At 37.3% G+C, this 20,619-nt stretch overlaps 1 protein-coding gene across 1 annotated transcript in view; it reads right to left on the reverse strand.

Moving 5' to 3' along the window:
* The window catches only part of CFAP43 (cilia and flagella associated protein 43), a 45,889-nt gene that overhangs the window by 8,269 nt on the left and 17,001 nt on the right, over window positions 1–20,619 (reverse strand). Inside the window, exons 9-31 of the mRNA XM_082053055.1 lie at window positions 19,997–20,128; window positions 18,853–18,969; window positions 17,561–17,641; window positions 16,587–16,735; window positions 15,359–15,462; window positions 14,133–14,273; window positions 13,591–13,760; window positions 12,679–12,831; window positions 12,111–12,241; window positions 11,241–11,406; window positions 10,568–10,669; window positions 8,921–8,998; window positions 7,519–7,644; window positions 6,959–7,063; window positions 6,136–6,252; window positions 5,526–5,681; window positions 5,178–5,384; window positions 4,301–4,390; window positions 3,412–3,489; window positions 2,645–2,770; window positions 2,023–2,142; window positions 1,836–1,943; window positions 1,054–1,140 (exon numbers count right to left, since the gene is read on the reverse strand). Of these exons, the coding sequence (XP_081909181.1) occupies window positions 1,054–1,140; window positions 1,836–1,943; window positions 2,023–2,142; window positions 2,645–2,770; window positions 3,412–3,489; window positions 4,301–4,390; window positions 5,178–5,384; window positions 5,526–5,681; window positions 6,136–6,252; window positions 6,959–7,063; window positions 7,519–7,644; window positions 8,921–8,998; window positions 10,568–10,669; window positions 11,241–11,406; window positions 12,111–12,241; window positions 12,679–12,831; window positions 13,591–13,760; window positions 14,133–14,273; window positions 15,359–15,462; window positions 16,587–16,735; window positions 17,561–17,641; window positions 18,853–18,969; window positions 19,997–20,128 (2,844 nt within the window). The remainder of the gene's footprint in view (window positions 1–1,053; window positions 1,141–1,835; window positions 1,944–2,022; window positions 2,143–2,644; window positions 2,771–3,411; window positions 3,490–4,300; window positions 4,391–5,177; window positions 5,385–5,525; window positions 5,682–6,135; window positions 6,253–6,958; window positions 7,064–7,518; window positions 7,645–8,920; window positions 8,999–10,567; window positions 10,670–11,240; window positions 11,407–12,110; window positions 12,242–12,678; window positions 12,832–13,590; window positions 13,761–14,132; window positions 14,274–15,358; window positions 15,463–16,586; window positions 16,736–17,560; window positions 17,642–18,852; window positions 18,970–19,996; window positions 20,129–20,619) is intronic.

The following is a 20,619-nucleotide window of genomic DNA, read 5'->3' on the forward strand; positions in this document are numbered from 1 at the left end:
AGTTGGAGGCCAGTATCTAGTGGAGTGCCTCAGGGGTCAGTACTGGGACCAATATTATTCAATATATTCATTAACGATTTGGACGAGGGAATAGAGTGTACTGTCAGCAAGTTTGCTGATGACACTAAGCTGGGAGGAGTGGCTGACACGCCAGAAGGCTGTGCTGCCATCCAGCGGGACCTGCACAGGCTGGAGAGTTGGGCGGGGAATAACCTAATGAAATTTAACAAGGGCAAGTGTAGAGTCCTGCATCTGGGCAGGAACAACCCCAGGTTCCAGTATAGGTTGGGAAATAACATGTTAGAGAGCAGTGTAGGGGAAAGGGACCTGGGGGTCCTGGTGGACAACAGGATGACCATGAGCCAGCACTGTGCCCTTGTGGCCAGGAAGGCCAATGGCATCCTGGGGTGTATTAGAAGGGGGGTGGTTAGTAGATCGAGAGAGGTCCTCCTTCCCCTCTACTCCGCCCTGGTGAGACCACACCTGGAATATTGTGTCCAGTTCTGGGCCCCTCAGTTCAAGAAGGACAGGGAACTGCTGGAGAGGGTCCAGCGTAGGGCAACGAAGATGATTAAGGGAGTGGAGCACCTCCCTTATGAAGAAAGGCTGAGGGAGCTGGGTCTCTTTAGTTTGGAGAAGAGGAGACTGAGGGGTGACCTTATTAATGTTTATAAATATATAAAGGGTGAGTGCCATGAGGATGGAGCCAGGCTCTTCTCGGTGGCAAACAATGATAGGACAAGGGGTAATGGGATCAAGCTGGAACACAAGAGGTTCCACTTAAATTTGAGAAAAAACTTCTTCTCAGTAAGGGTGACAGAGCACTGGAACAGGCTGCCCAAGGGGGTTGTGGAGTCTCCTTCTCTGGAGACATTAAAAACCCACCTGGACATGTTCCTGTGCGACCTCACCTAGGCGTTCCTGCTCCAGCAGGAGGATTGGACTAGATGATCTTTTGAGGTCCCTTCCAATCCCAAACATACTGTGATACTGTGAAGACACAGCATTAGCTTTTGAATTTCTGAACGTCCTTGTGTTTGCTGAGAGTCTCACCTTCTCTTCATCTATCGCATTTTCATAGGTGTCTATGTAAGCCTCCATTTTATTTTCTGTAGCCTGGATTGTTCCTGCAGTCTTGACCTACAGAAAAACCAAAAGATTTCAGGAGTGAAAGTCAGTCGGCAAAAGCACTGAATGGCAATTTATATACATGGATGAAGCTGACACTTTCTTATTTCTAGAGAAAACCTTGTGAGCTTTTTTTTTACTAACAATATAAAGCCTCCTTCAAGTGGTTACTTGTAGATATTGCTAAAAGGTGAGCAGATACAAAATTAAACTAGGTCACTGCTTAAGAAAGTAAGAAATCTGTGTAAGAAATAGCTTATTCAAGTGATTATAACTCTTCCTTTTAATATTTGAATGCAAGAACCTATGTTGATACTTGTTTTCTGTTGCAGAGATTTCCTTTCATGTCAGCACAGGTAAGACCAGTCAAATGTTCTCAAATGCTGTTCAAGACCAGGCAAAAATTCTCAGATGCTGTTCAGTGGATGGTTCTTCACTTTAGAATGCAGTTTCTCTGTTGCCATGACATAGTTCTGCTATGTGTCAGAATAATAAGCTTATCTGTTTTATCAAGGCTGTTAAATGCTTATACTCTGCTAGGAAGTCCATTTCGTTGTGTTTGACAAGAAAAAAAAAGTCAGTGACCATGTAAATTGTCAGAAAATCAATTATGGCAAAATTTTGATTTGGAAAGAGCAGCTTCCACAAGAAAATATACTGTAAATATTACACTTTTCCTAAGAAAAGCATTCTAAAGAATAACTTGCTTTTTCTTTCTGCTTTTTCGTCAGGAAATCATGAAGTCCAGCTTCTCTAGTGTCCAACTCTTCATCCAACAGTAAAGCATAAACAAGATTGAGTATTTTGAGTTCTTCCTGTGAAAAGATTGTAATAGAAAATCTTACCGTTCCTCCTGCACAGAGGCAGAAAAAAAATTAATGTTCTTTGCAATACCTGATAGAGGACCATCTCTAATTTCACTTTCCTTTCAGAGAGTTTGCACACAGTCTTATCAAATTGTTGCGTTGTTTCCTGGATGGAATCTTTAAGTTTCTTCAATTCATTTTGCAGTGCCTGGGGAAAGGAAGGGCAAAAGCAGCAATATTATATCTGGAGGAACAAAGAAGCTCTGATATAGTATATAAGATACTGGAGAAAGCACAATATTCAGCCAAAAGGTCCCAGAAATTATTTGTTTGGAAGGAGAGTGCTGCCAGGCTACCAAGTTATGTTGTCCAATTACCATTTTGAAGCATAAATATAATGGTATTATTTGTGTATGGCATCAGCCACTCTCGGAATAGAAGCTGAAAAAAAAATTAGGAATACTAGTACATTTGTGAAGGAAAGTTACCTTTGGTCATATATCACAAATTTTGACACATATTGATTGGTATAAGTAGAGATTGCCTTACTTTACTAAGTTAGGACTTATTTTATGTGCTACTTGATCTTTGTTCTTCATTTGTTCTTCATATATTCTATTTATTAGTATTCATTTTTAGAAGTATCTCCTGAGAAAGATCAGAAGCTTTGGTCATGAGCACTGTGAACAAAACCACTCATTTTAATTTACCATCCTATACTTTTCTTTTTCTTCATTCAGCTCTTTGACTTTTTCCTCATGTTTTGCAAGTATTTTCTTTTCTTCATCCGTCAAAAGATGCTCAGGCTTGGATATAAAAGCAGGTGGAGGAATATCCTGGAAGTATTAAAGACAAATATGATTCAAAAGCCATATTATGTCTCCATCAGCACACTAACAAACTACAGCACACACCAAACTCAGTGAAAGGTATTTCTTAGTGCCAAGTAAGATAAGTAATGTAAATGAGCCTTAAGTCTAAGTAACATATATGTTCTGTTTCTCTAGTCTGTTGGTTGCACCAGTAGTTTTCATGTATGTATACTGTGCTTTTCTCTTTCACTTGCTTACAGGAGTTCACTGCTCCATCTTGTAAAATATGAGTATTTTGTACTCAAACATACTACTATTGGTACAAGATGTATCACATTTTCTCTTTCAGAACCCCAAATCTTACTCCATGCTAATGTACACTTCTAAGTGGGGTCCTAATTTTCCAAAATGGATCAATTCCAGGGACAGTGCTTGGGTCTGCCCTATCCTTTTTCTGTGACACTCCTTGACATTCTTTCCTTCCTCTACTACTGTACTATCTATCTTTGCTGAGTTAAATGGAACACAGTGTTCTTCTGTAAGATCGCAGCTATGGATAATAGACCCTTCCCCCAGCAATACAGTTCTACAATTCTCTAGTTGAATTTCACGTTTCCTTGAAAGCCCACAAACTACTTCAATTATATGGCAGAAACACAGCTCACCAGTTTCAAGATGTCCTCCTTTTTGACTTCTAGTACTCCACCCATCATGTCATCAAGAGCACGCAGTCTGTCATTGTCCTGGGAACGACCACAAAAATATTTTAGGGTGCAAAAGGAATTGTAGTAAATGGAAGTTTTGGGAATTATAATAGGGTAGTTCACCTCTACATCACCCATTTGATTATAAAGCATGTCACTAGGAGATTAAGGCTCTTCAGTGATGTATGTGAAATATGCTAAAAGCCTCAGAGATTTTTTTTTCTGGTGGACGATGTTCATATGCCAAATAACTTACTAAAACTGCCATTCCAGATGCTGCCATTCTGGCAGGTTTGGAAAGAATACACAGGCATAGACTACTTCTGGTCAGTTGGCAGGCTAGGATGAAGGAAGTGGTAGCATTACTGTCTTATTGCGCATCTCTTTTGAGGCCAGAACCATCTTAGGCTTTTCACAGATGCATTTTAAAGCCAGAGGAAAGCACTATGATCTTTTGGTTTGATTCCTGAAGAACAGAGGTCATTCAGTCAACAAATACATATCAAGCACAAGGCCCTTAGTTAAGCAGTAGAATGTATTTAGAAACGTATCTAGTCCCCAGTCACCTGATATGGTCTTTTTAATTGTCACTAAGCACGTTTTTTAAAATTGTGAGCCTAACACTAAATCTTTTCTTCCCCCTGCTGGTCTGTGCAGTTCTGATTGTAAACGGTAATAAGAGAGAAAAGGCACACATCATAATTACCTACCATCTTAAATCTATTCTCCCACACTACATGACTGGAATATTCCAGTGCAGCGTTTCAATAAGCCTAACAGGCAATAAATAAAATAAATAAATTTGCCTAATAGGCAAAGGCCTATGCAGTAAAAAGAGTACTATAAGTACCTTATCAGCAAAGCGTCTTTCCATTTCAAGCTTAGCCATCATTTCTGCTTTCTCTCTCTCTTTTTGAGTCAAGTATTTTTCAGCTTTAATCTGAGGGAAGAAAATGACATTCATATCAGGATTCATTTCTCCAAATGTGATCACACATGGACTACGAACATTTGGAAAGATGGTGTAATACTAATTCTTAATGCTTTTAGTATCTCTGCCCTATGATAATATTTCTCAAGTAAAAATTTTCTTTTTAAAAGCTCCAAAAGCTATATTTTAAAATACTAAAATACAAACTACCATCATTTTGGTTGATGATGGCTGTGTTTTGTGCATACCTTTTCTGACAGTGGAATAACTCAGACTAGTGGTAGAGAAGAGAGAAACGGGGAAAGACTGTCCAAAAAAGCAGATAAGATCAGTGGAATATATTACGTAATAAATATGGTGTTTCTTTATAAATTAGCAATTGAATTTATAAGTACAGTACTAAGTATGCTTTGGTACCTAGATACTTTGAAACTACTTAGTTTCAAAATGGTGCTCATAGAAAACAGAGAAATGCTCATCTATGGAAATACTCCCTGCAAGCCTGGTTTGAATCTTACAGTCAGGAACAAGGGAAATTTCTACCTAATTTATGGACAATTAAAAACTTTTAACAATAAATGAAGATTGTATACATTTTATTCATTTCAGATTGACTTATATAGAGCTTCTACCTATTATAAAAAGGAAAGAGAAGCAAAAGAGTCAAAAAGATGATTTTAAGTACACAGACACATCAGTTTTAAGGCTTTTCAGTACTGACACAGTGTCTGGAAATGAAAAGAATTTGAGAACTGTATCTGAGTGGGTGAAAGAGAAGGATTTATTTTTCAGACACCTCTGAATCCTGAACTGTGAGTGCTCGCTCTGGCATCTCGTCATCTGTAAGAGCTGGCTCCCACAATTCCACTTGGAGCTCAAGTTGGGCCAAGATTTCTTGGATCCTCAGGTTTCTTTCTTTTACTCGTGCGATCTCCTGCTCCTTCTGTCGTACAACTCTGTCAAATTCCTTGTTAAAAGCAGTTTTCAATTTGTAAATTATGTCCTGAAATACCAAAAAAGGAAACAGAAATATTGTGCAACTCTCCATTGTATAGCGTGAGCATGCCCAAAATCTAACAGTGGCTGTGGCTGCTGTGACAACCAACAGTGTCACCGCAGTAATACAAATTTAAGAACATATCACCTGCAATAATATTATCTGATTGACTTTCTGCTCTCTGGTCTGCAAGTCCCATTGCTGGTACAGGACAGATGTGTCTCCACCATACTGAGAGCTCAGACTTCCAACCAGGCAGTAAGATGCACTATCATCAGCCATCTCATGATTTTTCTCCTGAACCTGAATATCACAAACACGATAACTGTGTTAATTTTGTACACAATCCAGTGGCACACGGATGAAAAAATTCTAGATGTTATAGTCTGCAATTAAGTTCAGTGATCAAAATAATACAATAAAATAATACCCACAGAGGTTATGGAATCTTCCATCCTTGGAGATATTACAAACCTGATTGGACACAGCCCTGAATAAAGTGCTCTAGGAGTGTTGGACTAGATGACATCCAAAGGGCTCTTCTAATCTCAGCTATTCTATGATTCTTTAATACTAATACATTTGTTCTGAGTAAAACCACCACATTTCATGTTTATTTATCTTAAAAAATATTTTGACAATTTCTACAGCAAGAAAATGCACCTTAGAAATATACCTATGTAAACAATGGTTAAGACGCCAACTCAGAACATCCTGTTTTGAAGTGCCTTTGTGCTGTAATTCAGAGAGACTGTACCTTAGGACCAACTGTGTCCATCTTCTTTAACCGGAGAACTTTCTCCACAGTTTCCAGCTCTTCTTCACTACGTTCCTTCAGTGGATAATTCTTCACTTCACAAGCTGTATGGAAGCACTGTTCAATTTTTTTTTTTAAAAAGAATAAAACCACAAAGCTCTTCAGAATGCATCTATCAATTCATTTGTTCAATACCTGAATGCTAAATAGTTATAAAAGCTTCTTAAAATCAAGAATAAAATTGAGGATCAGTTAATAGAGACAATATAGTAAAAATACAAGGGTAAGACAAAAAACATTTGTCTTTATGGTAGTGAATTTTTTTTTTCTAACATTCAATGGATATGGCCTCTTTATCCACAGAATTCAACTAGAACTAGAACTAGATTTTTTGTAAAATGACTTGGTCTTTCACCACCCTGGAAATAATCCAGTACCATCAGTTTGAGTGATCTCCCTCTGTTTAAAACAGGCAAAATGAGGGTTAAATTTTGCCTTTATGCTCTGTGTAGCAGAAGTCATACTGACTGCACACAGAAGAAAAACATTTACATTTCCTTTTAGCAACACTGCAGAAAGATAGTCTCTGAAAAAAATGAATTAAAGAGTTACCTATTTGCTTATCAGCACTCTTATCCATCTTAGAAGGTAAAATCAGCCAGGCTCAGATAAAAAGAACAGAATAAAAGATGTGCATGAGCCCTGGGAAGAAGTACCATACCATAAGCAAATCAGAAATGTGTTAAACTTCTATTTATTTTGCCTCTGTGCCTTAAGGAATCAATAAACTACTGCAGAAAATGAGTTAGAAAGCAGAGGTTACCTTAACTGCACGTCCTTTTACACACATTGCATCCCAGCATTCCTGTTTGATGACATCCTGCAAATAGCGGTTGGCTAAATTCTCCATCTCAATCTGCTTCCTCACCTTTCAAGACACAGAAAAGAAAGTAACAAGATATTGTGGAAAACAGGAAGATATGGGCAATTTGTATTGAGTTATTGAAATAAACCTAACAGATGAAATGAATTACCAATATTTCATCACCTTAGACTATTGCACCTATCTTCTCCAAAAACTATATTGCATATTACTACTGCTACTGAAAGGCATCATTGTATATGTGAAGAAAAGCATTATAGAACTTAAGAAATATTTCCAAGGCCACAGTGTCGGACTTATAGTTTCTGGCATAGATCATGTTCCAATCAGCAACGTTTACATCAGCAGCTTCACCTGCTTCAGAAAGTGACTTAAAATACTTTTAACTTTTCCTATTTCTCAGCAGTGAACAGCAACTTTGAGATCATCCTCTGTTCTTCAATCATTTTTTCTCCTTTTTACTGCTAGTTTTAAAATGTTCTCTCCTCATTCTGTCATACCCTGGCCACTTCTTCTTCAGCCTTTGCTTGTGCTCTTTCCTGTTCTTCTGTATCCAGGTTGAATTCCCGCTGCTCCAGTTTCTCAATGTCTGGCACCTGTTCATTTTCATGCATCATTTTCTGAATCTGTTTTTTTAAAAATAAGGAATTAAAAGTAATTTGAATGTGAATAGAGGAAGTCCTATTTTTAACACTGTAGAACTTGATATCAGATAACATTATTTTAATTGCCTCCACTTTTAACCACATCATGGTAATTGATAGAATGTGCTGCCTGTAGCTAGTGACAGAGAGTACTATGTGAATATAGTTCATCTTTCTCTTAAAGTTGATTTGGATGTTATATGTGAAGTTGTGCATCCTTTCTAAGAATGTGTAGTGCACAATTCTTTATTCTCTGGTTCTGAAAGCTTCATTAAGTTGTTATCACTTAGTCATTATCTACCTCATACAGTTCAACAAAGGGAAGCACAAAATCCTGCAACTGGTGGGGAATAGCCCCATGTACCAGGACATGCTGGGTGCTCAGCAAGTGGAAAACAACTTTGCAGAAAAGTAGCTGTGGTCCTGGTGGACACCAAATCGAACATGAGCCAGCAACACATCCTTGAGGCAAAAAAGGCAAATGGTGTCCTGGGCTATACTAACAGTGTTGCCAGCAGGTTGAGGGAGGTACTGGAGAGAGTCCAATAGAGGTGATTACAGGATTGGAGCATCTCTTGTACAAGGAAAGGCTGAGAGAATTGGGACTGTTCTAAAAAAGAAATTACTTGCGGGGCATCTCATCAATGTATATACATACTTGTAGAGAGGGTGCGCAGAGGGCAGAGCCAGGCTCTTTTCAGTGGTGCCCAGTGACAGGACCAGAGGCAATGGACACAAACTGAAACACAAGAGGTTCTGCCCAAACATCACGAAATGCTTTTTTTGCTGTGAAGGTGACTGAGTACTGGAACAGGTTGCCCAAAGAGGTCATGGAATCTCCATCCTTGGACCTAACCAAAATCTGGCTGGACATGGCCCTGGGCAGACCGGTCTAGGTGACTGCTTTATCCTCTGGCAGACAGCAGTTTTATGGAAGGAAACAGAAGGAAGAGGAAAGGACAGTAATTTCTATAATGGAAGGTTGTTAGACAGGCAGAAACTAGCTTGCTGAGGGTATCGATTGTTCAACGTATAAAAGTGGCACAAAATATTTATATGGAGCAAAGGAAACCAAGACCTAGACAGTAGTTCCTGACGGGTTCAGTGTACAGTCCCTGAAGAAACGCATCTCTTTATTATCTGTCTGCTCAGAGTTTATGACAAAAATGTAACTGAGTGCTAGAGCTGATAGCCATAAAGGAAGTGTACTTATAATCAAAACTGGTAAGCAAAGCCACTACCCTTGTAAGAAACTCACAGTTTTACGCAGCTCTTTAATTCCCATTTGGAGCTCGCTCTTCTGGTTAGCAAATCTCTGAGTCTCTTCTCTAATGACCTGACATAAAACAAATATATGGTTGAAAGACAAAAATAAACGAGAAGAAAAGATTGAAATAATCTAAAGGAAAATTATCTGTACAGAAAACAAAACTCAAAGGGATTAATAACAGAAACAGACAATCCTAATTCAATAAGATGATTCTTAGAATTGCTCAAGAGAAAAAAAGATTGTACAATCAGGTCACATTGTAAACTACTTGTACAGCAATAGAGCTTAAAAGAAATAAAATATTGAAGAAGTAATTACAAGTGAAATGATTACAGACACAACAAACCGGGTAAAACCTACTGCCAGAATAAGATTTGTCATTGTCACTAGGCATTTCCTGTGGGACGTTTAAAGACACAAGTAAACTAACATCTATCACTCATTCTGGAAGCAGTGAAAATTTCTTTGCCGCTACAGCCTTGGCAATTCATCTCGTAGGGAAAACTTTGCAATTAGTCTGCACCTCTGGAATTTGCTTTCTAAAGTTTACAACTTTAAGTAGGATGATGGCTGTTGATTGAAAGGAAGGGGTGTATAATTCTGACATTGGATGGAATGCATCCTCTAAAAGTCAGATGCAGTCTCTCAGGACATTAATGAGAAGCTTAAAAAAACTGACAATGTTGCTACCCTTCAACCTTTATTCCTAGCTGTCATGTGGTACTTGTGTGTATGCACAGTCACATGAATTTGCCAAAAAATCCCAACAGAGACACCAAAGTGTGAGTGTCAGCATGAAAGCAGAAACAGGAATACATGTCTGGGAGGAGGATGGAGATGATGCCACTTTCAGTGGCAGTACGTCTTAGATTGACTTGGGCCACTTGTGAAACTGCATCCTAATTTAGAAAGTCACTCCTGAGATCACCCAGAAAGCAATGGTATTTTGCTTTGTCCTATCATTGAACCCCAAAAGCTGGACAAAATACCAGGGTCTGGCTCATATCAGAAAGGATATGCTAACATCCGTAAAAAAAAATCATCTATGCTAACATTAACACAGCCATTTCCAGGCTCACAAAGCACTAAATCCCCTTCTCTGTGGACAAACCTTTGATAGACTTTGACTTATAAAAACTTTGGTTACACAACATATTCTCCTCAACCTTAACCTGAAATAAACCTCAAGGGTTTTGTAATTAATGTCATATTGTTAACTATTGATTTATCAGTGCTGCAGAATTTGTTATTCTGGCCCTTGGGCAAAAGAAAGCACCTGCTTTGTATCTGATAATAATCTGTGCAACTTTTTGACATTTAGAACAAAAGAGTCTTTATAAGTTTCTAAAGGAAGACAATTTCTCTGGCTTTTTTTTTTTTTTTTTAAGTTTATTCCTTGTGCAGAAGTGGTCTTTTGGTCTTTAGAGCTCCTATTGTGCCAGGTACCTGCAGAGATGTGTTTATAACCTTGACCTAGGATTTCTAAAAGTCTAGATCACAATGTCTTAAAGAGAGGTCCAAATATCAGAGAAGCTTTAGAAAATAGATTTCTTTACAGCATATAATTTGGCACCCCAAATCACTACTGACTCCTGAAAACTCCGGCTTTGATTAATACTTGTTCTACGAAAGTACCTTCTTTATTTTCTGACCTAGCCATGTCATTTCATCGGTACTGTCTGAATCCAAACTGGGGATGTTTCCATCTTCTGTCACATCTACACTGGAAGATTCCTCCTGAAATTAAGGATATAAACATCCATCTCAGGTACTTAGAGAGAATGAAAGAGAGACAGAAGTAAAATAAAAAATGGACACACATTAGAAGTAACACCACCACCATCAAATTCCAGAGACTGTTTCAACATTTCTATTCCCTAACCAGTCCACAGATTTGATCCTGCAAACTCTTGCTCTTATGCAAAGCCTTTGACCCAAAAGGGTTGACTGTAATCACTGGTTTGCTTTTTCAACAGAAATATATACAAGAAGTAACACACAATGTATAGCACTAACATCCCACTGGGAATGACACATAACTTCCCATGAGGAGAAACTGACTTTTCACAGAGTTTTCTGTGGCTGAAGAAACCAAGTGAAATTGAAGATGTGAATGTTATCTTCCCAAAACTATTGCATTTCTTTGATAATACTATTCCACAAATGGATAACTAAGCATATTCAGCCTATTCTCAGGGCTATTCTAGTTGTATAGAAGGATCAGTGTTTGTTTTGAGGACAGTTTTTATGATGTGTAATTTTAGGATAATGATCAAATATTCTTTCCCCATGAAAATAGAGAAAACACCTTAAATTTCTCTTCTGGAAGTGATCCTGATGTGGATTCTGGTTCAGACTGCCACTCTTCCATAGATTGTAAAGCAACATTTTCATTTGAAATAGACGTGTTCAGTATAGCAAGAAGAGATTGCCAGTGAAAATCAGCTTCCTTAACTTCAGTTTTCTTCATCTTCCTAGTAAACAGAAAGGGAACTAATGTATTTTTTGTGTATTATGGTAAAGGATGAAGTATGAAATATTATTATACAATTATAAGTTGTTTAAAAATGTTTATATTTTTACTTATGATTCAATATTGTTTGAATTCTAGAATTCCATAATTAAATGAGGCTTTTACAGAATTAGAAATTCTGAAATATGGGCTACCCAGATTTGAGATACTGCTCTGGCAGAGCCATCTTCAATCTATGCATCTACCTAAGTATTTGTTCTACCATAGAAAAGCTGTCGTTTCAAGTGCCTCTTACTCCTAATGTCTTCTAAGAGCTGTCCAGAGCCATAGTTCAATTCCCATTAAAGCTGTAAAGTCTCCAAATCACTGCGTTAAAGTAGTGTCTCATGAGATTACATCCCTTACATCCCCAGAGAGCCCCTTCCAGGTGGTTTATATAGGGTCATGAGAAGCTCACTGTGGGTAATACTTATCAGAAGATATTCCTTAATCCTGTATTTGCAACCACACCAAAAAAACAGGTCTTTTCATGAGCTGGGGGGGCTGCTTCTAAAGACGAGAGGAATTATTTTATCTCTATCCAATTCTTCTCCTTACTTTGGGACTAATAAAAAGGAAGTCTAAAATCACAAGTATGTGCAAAAATTAGTCTGTCAGGATACAAGAATTTACACCACCAATATAAATCTGCCACTTTATACATACTTCCATTGCAGACACACAAGGGCACCATCAGTTTTGCCATTAACGAGGATAAACTTGCCATCCAGTGAAAATGCCATGGATCTGATTCCCCCTCCTTGATATGAGTGACAATGTTTTTGAGCAAGTATGTCCTAGAAAAGTCATAGAAGCAGCATCAGCAAATATGTTGTTCTAATGGAATATGTTTGTAAATTATGGTTCTTTGTTGTTTGATAAAAGTCAATCCAAAATGTCAGTCCAAAGCACATAAAAGACTAGAATTTATGAGTTTATAATTTTTGACTACAGATGTGGAAATTTTCTAGTAAGTTGATTTTTCAGGAGATAAAGAAAAATAGTAAAATTATCTACCCTAAGATTTACCAGACAAGAAAGTAAGTTGTTTGTATGATCATATACATGTTCATTATAAAAACAATTGTACTGTATTATGTCAGTTAATGTTCAACATACATTTTTCTGGAACACCTTACATTCAAGTGAAGACAAGCTTACAGTGGAAGAAAGTAGCTTTCACACCTCTTTCTCACATAAACAAAACAAAGCCTGTGCCTTGATGCCTACCTACCATAGTAGAAGTATGATAGATGATCAAAACACCATTGTTTGCTGCTGAAGCCAGCCACTGGCTGTTGGGTGATAAACAGAGGAACCCTGATCCAAACTGATTGCTCGGAGTCCTTTTTGTTGATGAGAATACTGACAGATCTTTTGACATATTCTGCCAAACAAATAAAACATTAGCAGCAGTTCAGATGATAGAAATATCTATGCCTTTTTGAGAAGAATAATGATAGCTTTGTGGGTTATCACATGCAATTTAAAATGTTGTTGGATTACTGAGCTCAGAAGCAGTACCGTTGCTATGCTGCTGATTTGCAGCTTATCTCCTCAAAAGGGTCTGTATTCAGTATGTTAGGGCCTGGAGTTTCCTGGCTTAAAAACTGTGAGACTTGTCAAGGAGAAGTGTTCCCCTCTGGAATCCATGTTCTTCCCTGACTTGACTCTTTAACTGAGGAAGACCTATGAGCTGCAGAGCTCCAGTTGCTCAGCAGGCAATGACAATGGCTTCCTGAAGTCTCCATTACTTCATTGAGAGGCAGAACTGGGTTTGCAGTTTTGTTTGAGAGTCATGGGCTCACATTGGCTCAGTTCTTTCAATAGCTGGATATTCAGGTTTCTCAGCAGACTGCACAAAAACACAGCTCCAATACAGAAGCTTCATGTGAAGTGCCTGCAAGCTGCATGAGTTTTAAGAACCAATATTCGGCTTTCTCTGTAATAGAACAAGGAGACTGCTTTTACCAGGTTTCTGAGCAGGTGGTAGGATGCTGAAAGTTGATGTTTATGGATGGAGTAGATATTTTTAGTGCAGAGAGGAATTTTTTTAACATAATGTCCTGCTATATTCACTTCATTTACAGCCTTTGTTTGCTGGTATTAAACCACTACCCAAAATAAAGCAGTTTCAGAGAATTACCTCTTCAGAGAGATGGTATTTACAGATGAAAGGTGCACAGGTACAGTAGCCATACACAATGTTATCCTTCAATCTGACTGCTGAGCTTAAAGGGCAATCCAAATCATATTGCTTCCTTTTAATGGCATTAGCATTAAGTATTCCGTGTTCATTAACACACTTATCATTATCTAAAAGATTAAAAGAGAAACAAGGAGGAAGAGGCATCACTACCACTAATGCAGGTGTTTCACCTAACAAGTAATTATGAAAACCTACACAAGGAAGGAGCTGATGTGACTTTTCAAGGAGGAGACTGGGAGTTCCGATACCTGTTTTCAACACAAAGACTTTGGGCTGTGCTGATGGAGCCACTGCAGCCAAGCAGACACACAGTTCTACTAGATCTAACGAAGCACTAGAAACAGTTTAACCACTGTGACGTGACAATTTGTATGCACTAATAAGAAAATACTAAGATTGTTAGTATTCTGTGTTAAAGAATGACAATAATATGTTCTTGCATTAGAAAAATATCACATAGCATATATTTCAATTCTTACCTGTTGTGAGTGCTGAACATAGACAAAAAGTTTCCAGTCTTGCTCGCTGGACCTCCGCTACATTAACAAGTACCATCACTTCCACTAAGTCGCTCTTGAAGTCAGAAACTACAGAAAGATCCAGCACTTGATCCTCCAACACTGAAGCAGGTAGGGAACACCAATGCAAATTGTTACTGAAGCACGGTAACATTGTTTTTATTAAGATATCATAGGAAAAAAAGGAAATCCCTGTTCAGCATACTTCTCAGTTTAACAGTTTTGAACTTGGATTAAAATGTCAGACAAGCCACAACCTGGTTTCAGAAAATGCTGCATACACACAATTTCAGCTTGAGGCATCAGATGCTGAGAACACCGAGCACCAGAATGTTATTACACTAAACATTAAAATCTGAGTTCACATCCAGCTTGAATTGTAGCAATTTCAAGGCTGTCTGATGATAACCTCCAGATAAAGCACAGAAAAGCCCTCATCTAAGAAGGCAGCCAGATAATGAAAACATGATCAGGCAAATTCTGAAAATTATCTAATAAGATGTAATTCTATATTTGTCAAACCAATTAAAATGATAAAATAATGTCCTTTATACTTAAAAGGATAATGAAGATCTGTATGCATAGATGTGATCTGCAAGTATAATGTTACTGGAATTGAGAGACTGCAGAAACAAATTTACAAATTTCAGATTTTTTTTTTTGTGAGTTAAAATGCCATAATTTTTTATTCTTCAGTATCAACCATCAAAGCTGAAAATTGCAGCAGCGCCAATGTTAAAGATGTCTGGGATGGCCATTTGTAACAGGAGATCACACCCAGCTATCTACCCACAGTGTTTTAGTCTAAATTCTCATATGGAGAGCCACTAAGGTCTCAAGTTCTCTGCCAGCACTATTACTTTTATGCTGGAGTTGTGATCAGTTGGTCAGCTAATCCAGCTAATCCATTCTCTCCCCTGTGACTTATATGTGTCCTGGAAGAAAAGCTGGTGCATTTGCTAACTAAAATTACAGAGGAGTAGAAAAGGGGGAGGGGGGGGGGGGTGCGCAGAAGTTGGCCAGGACAACGGGACAAAACACAGTTGGAAAACAGGTGGGAAGAATATGTCTAGTCCTCCAGAAAAATAAGTAGAATGAAGGAGAGTGGCTTAGTCTGCCCAGGAAGTATCCATAACGTGCAGCAAATAGTGACAACACCATGTAGTTAATGTTGTTGCATATATTACCTACATATCCAAGAACCTGGAATAATTTTGAAGGTCGAGCATCTAGAATAAATATATGTCCTTCTGCAGCTCTAGCGATGAGGAACTGGCCACTCTGATCATAACTAGGTGAAATATAAATCCAAATAGAATACAGTTCAATAAAGTCAGTAAAAGGGGGCAAATAATTCCATTCCCATAACTCTGCTGACTTCACTGCTAGAATAAACACAACTGGAGTTTCAGCTTCTGGGTTTACAGGGTTCAGGCCAGATATAAAGCCCAGTGCTAGGAGTGCAATTTCTAATTGCAGGATGTGTTAAAAACTTTATCGAATATTTCTTTGAAGTATTTTAAAATAAAAATTTTAAAATAAAAAAAATTTTTACTTTGTAAAAGCACAACTACTATACACATTTTGCTATTATTTTGAATTGATATGCCTTTGCATTCATTTGACTTTGAATAAGTTGCTTTCTGTATCTATTTTTAGTGTTTTATCTTAGGTAACTGTGAAAAGATAACACATCTAAGTGTCAAAATAACAGGCAGAATTATATTAAAGTTTAACAGTTCAAAATCTGTTCTATTTTTTTAAAAAGTAGAAGTAAAATATCCTCAGATTTTTTCAATAACTGGAAAAGCAAATCAAACCAAACCAAACAAAAAACCCAACAAAACAAAACCAAAAAACCACCACCACACACATACCCCACCACCAGCAAAAAAAACCCAAAACCAAACAAACACAAACAACAAACAAAAACACTAAAAAAGCCTTTTAGATCACTGACTACAAGAGGACTGGTAATTTCTGGAACTGTAAGCACATGAATAATTAACAATGGTAATAAAAATCCATCACAAACGAAGAGATGTCCAATGGCTTAAACTTAACTTCATAAAATCTCAAATTTATATTCAGTGAGAAATAACCCTCTAAATTCAGATACATGGAAGTGTACATAATTACTCCATATGATAATCTGTCAGAAAGGATCTTATACATGACTATCTTCAGTGCTCAGCTAAACTTTCTTAAAATACAGGTTTCTTATATTTTTCTCATATAAATCCTCCTACTACTCCTCTTGAAGGCAATTCAGAATATGTTGGAAAAAACTGAAGCTGTTAAAATATTTCACTTCGTTATTTTTAGAATAAAAACTTTTTTTTTTTTTTGTTCAACTAACAGTATTACTCAAGCAGCAAGTTGACAATATTCCTGTCCCTGTTACTACATACTTACTGCAAAGAAAGCACTGGAAATGTGGAAAGAAAAATTCTGTGAACAACCCGTGGAGCTTCAACTTTGGTAACGTCAAGGAAATAGATGACACCTCTTTTGGTCCCTACAGCAACGCTGTTGGAGGAGGGAGAACAAGCCAGCGCAGTTGCCTAGTTGAGAAGTAAAAGATACTTAACAGTTCCATATCTTTTTATATATTATGCTATAAGTTAGTATGAAGTTTCTTGCTATTTAAAAGTCTCTAAAACTTGGAGAAGAAACCCCAAGTGGTTTATCTAAAACACTTTTTTTGTTTTCTTTTTTAACAAAGAAAGGATTTCAGAGACATCATAGGAATTTTACCTATGATCTGTACCTACATACCAAAAGCTAATTCTACACTCCTCAGGAAAAACACCACCACATTATATCCACTATCCAGATTTTAAGTGAAAGAAGTTCCACCTAAATAAACAGTGAGTGCAATTACATGTATGGATTTTACAGAAAGGGATTTTTTAATTACTATGTTGGATTTCAGGGTCTGAATGCATCTTAAATCAGGAAAAAGCATTAACAATTTTAAATACCTTATCAACTAAATTCCTAGAACCTGTTTTTCAGATCCATCAAGGCATTTTGTTTTTTCACATTTGAAACTTTTCTTTCCGTTCTGGCACTCATTAAAAATAAAAATGTAATAGAGTAATATGATAACAATTTAGATTGTTATTTACAAATATATGCTTAAAGACACATCACTAGGACATGAGTTTAAAATGTTTCCTCTGCTTTATGGTTAGATTCATGATTAGTTCAAGGAAACATTCTAAAAGACAATCTTTTTGAAATCTCTTTCATGGTTGTTCAAAGACAATACTGAGCTCTCCTCAGCACTGTTTGATGCAAATCCCTGTTATATTATGCTATGCATTGAAAAATATTAAAGAAAATTTTAAGTATCAGTCACTATATAAACTCCTTGTTACATGTACCTCCATATTAAGGTTTAGCTTGCTGAGGCAAGTTCCGTCTTCCAGGAACCAAACTTGTACTTCCCCTGAAGTTGCTACAGACTGTTGAACAGGGAAAAACATAGTCAAAAGTGGTGGAATAGCCAAATAGTCCCAATAGAATATAGTAGAATAGAATATACAGTAGAATATAACCAAAAAGTCCCAATATAGAATATAAATTTAACTAATGTCTGAGCACAGCAGACCAAGTCTTACTAGTTTTGCTTCGAACTCTCTTTTCCTTTAAGTCCAGTTGCTGCAAGATACTCTTGCCATGGGAAAATGTTTAATATTTTTTTGTGAATTGCTGCAACTACAGGAATGGTGTTTAGGCAGAGAGAAACAATCTAGGGCAAAACATGTAAGCTTGATCAATATTAGCACTTCCAGCAGTCAGCCAGCAATAGAAAAACCTGCTTATAATTTTCTTTGCATAGGGAAGGGCTTAAGGAAAGGTCTTGTTTTCTCACAAGAAAAATAATGCATATTATAATAGTACTTGAGTTCTTCTTATATCCAGTCAATTTGATAATTCCACAGGAAAGTATGGCTAGAGATCAATCAACCCTCACATTACTCATTCAGAGTCAGGTAAAATGTAACATTCTAAAGCTAACAACAAACAAATGGATTCAGCAAACCTAATCGACTAAGATCCAAGGGTTCCCAGGCTGGCTACTTGAAGAATTCATGGCCTGGAGATGAATCAGACTTGCTGGCTAAAATACAAATCTTGCAGCAAACAAAGACATAGGAGGAAAGCAAGGAATTCCTCTGAATGGAGAGATTCATAAATAAAGCCTTCTTTGTGCCTGGACCCAGCAAAGAGGCTTCTCTCAGGCTGTTCCAGTTTGCGCTGAAGGCTGAAAAGATCAGTAGGAATTTCTTATTCCAACATCTGTTCTCTGAATTGAATCCACATTTTGCTCAGCTATGTTCCTGTCCTGGCTTTGTTAAAATCTGGGGCTTGTCCGGGAGAGGGCAAATGCTGACGGTTCCCCAAAAATAGAGTCACATAAATCAACAGCAGGACCAATATTACATTTCAGCAATCTGCAAATTATCCACCCTTTATTCTAGGGCAAATTCTGACCCTTTTATCGGCCATACCTGAATTAATGCCATTTACTTCCTTAACGAGAAGTTACACAACTGTAACAAATATCAGAACAGCCTTAATCTCTGCAAAGCTTTTGATTTTGTGCTTTGGCAACATATTGGTTACCTGAAAAGAGCCACTATTATATATAAGAAAGAATACCATTTCTTACCACACAGTACTCATTCCCTGGAGTAAGAAAATCAGCTGCCAAAAAATAACCACTGCATGCATCCAAGAGTTTGACAGCTTCTTCACTGTGGGGAGGTTTGTAAGTATAGACTGCACCCTGACAAATAAAGAGAAATAATCCATCACTAGGTCATGAAACTTTTCATTAAAAGCTTTCAAAGACTTCAACAAAAAATATCCATTTTTTTGAGCTTCACTCTTTAAAGCTTTATACTTGATTCCAAATTGAGGTAAAAAGTGCCCAGTAGAATTCAGCTGAATGTAGTGGATTATATTAGTTTACACAGTGAGCCAGCTAGTCACATTTTCAAGAAGTTTTGTTTCTCAAAATTGCTTTAATAAAATAATGTTACTCCAGGAATCAATAAATAACCTAAAACAAAAGGGACCCAAAATAATAAATCTTAAATTTTAAGAGATCTTTTTGTCTAAAGATCTCAAAGCCTCTTAGAAACAATTCATAACTAATATTGACAAAGATTTTTGAATTCCTCTACTAATTTTGCAAATGGAGAATGAAATCAGAGGGAGTGTGACCAGAGTTACCATTGCACTCAGAACCTCCTGACACACACAAAAACATTTTAAGAGCTTTAAAAATGCCAATGTAAATGATTAAAGGTCTGAAAAAACAAGTGGAATTGGAGGATTTGGGACTCTCGTGTATGATTTCTGGACATTAGGCTGGTCAAAGAAGGATTTCGAGCTGGGTTTCCAGACAAATTCAGGTACATATACAGAGCAACTCTACTGCATAGCTACGGCAGGTCTGATGTACTCAAGCTGCACTTCTTACTGTGCAGGCACACATCAAGCCTAGAGCTCATGCACAGTGACCTGGACCCACTGATCATGTGCTCTACTGTACACACACAAGTGTTTCTGTTGGGAGATCTCAGCATTAGGTACTTTATAATCTCCCATCTGTGGGAGACAATTCTGTCCTTCAACAAAAGTCTTTCCAATCTCTCATTAAAAACACAAGATGGACTAAGGTCACCTCTGATATAATTTGTTGACTTGTGTGATTACAGTACAAACATTTCATACTAAGAACATCAGCATACACATACAGAATCACAGGTACATCCCATTATGTAATGCTGTTATCTCAAATGCTATACCTGGTCAGTGACAAGAAGAAGCACAGTGTAATCAGGAGAGAATATGAGGCTGGTTATCGGTTGCAAGATATCAGCACAGATTTTCATCTCATAGTGCAGATCATTGATGTAATAAAAGAATAAAATGCCCCCCTGTGCAGAAAAGTACAAATCCACATCAAGTCTAGGTCATTTACCCTGCCCCCCTCTGGCAAACTGAACTGCAAGAACTTCTGAAAGTCTCTACAGTAACAGTGTTTAACTGTACCCCATCACTAATGGTGTTGTTTGCTTTTAGTATGTTTCAATCCAGAGGACTCTTACCCTGGATAATAAATCTATTGAAAAATGAAGGTGTTCTTTAATACAAGTCTTAGTAACAGTTTGTGTTTGATGAAAACAGTCTCATCAGTTAATATTTAAGATTTCATATTGGGGTTTTTGAGACGATATAAGAATTTGTCCCACTCTTAAGCAGTAGTGTACAATGGCATTGTCAGTTTGGGTTAAATATTGATTTGTGTATGGCAATTCTCTTGACCATTTTCTCTGCTTTCCTCTTTTTTTGTCCATACTTCTTTTGTGTTCCTCTAGAATACTCTCTTGTTAAAAATAGCATTGTTCTCTTTGTTTTGCTTCTTTGA

Source organism: Streptopelia decaocto (assembly GCF_964273445.1).
Source record: "Streptopelia decaocto genome assembly, chromosome: 5".
Classification (NCBI taxonomy): Eukaryota; Metazoa; Chordata; class Aves; order Columbiformes; family Columbidae; genus Streptopelia; species Streptopelia decaocto.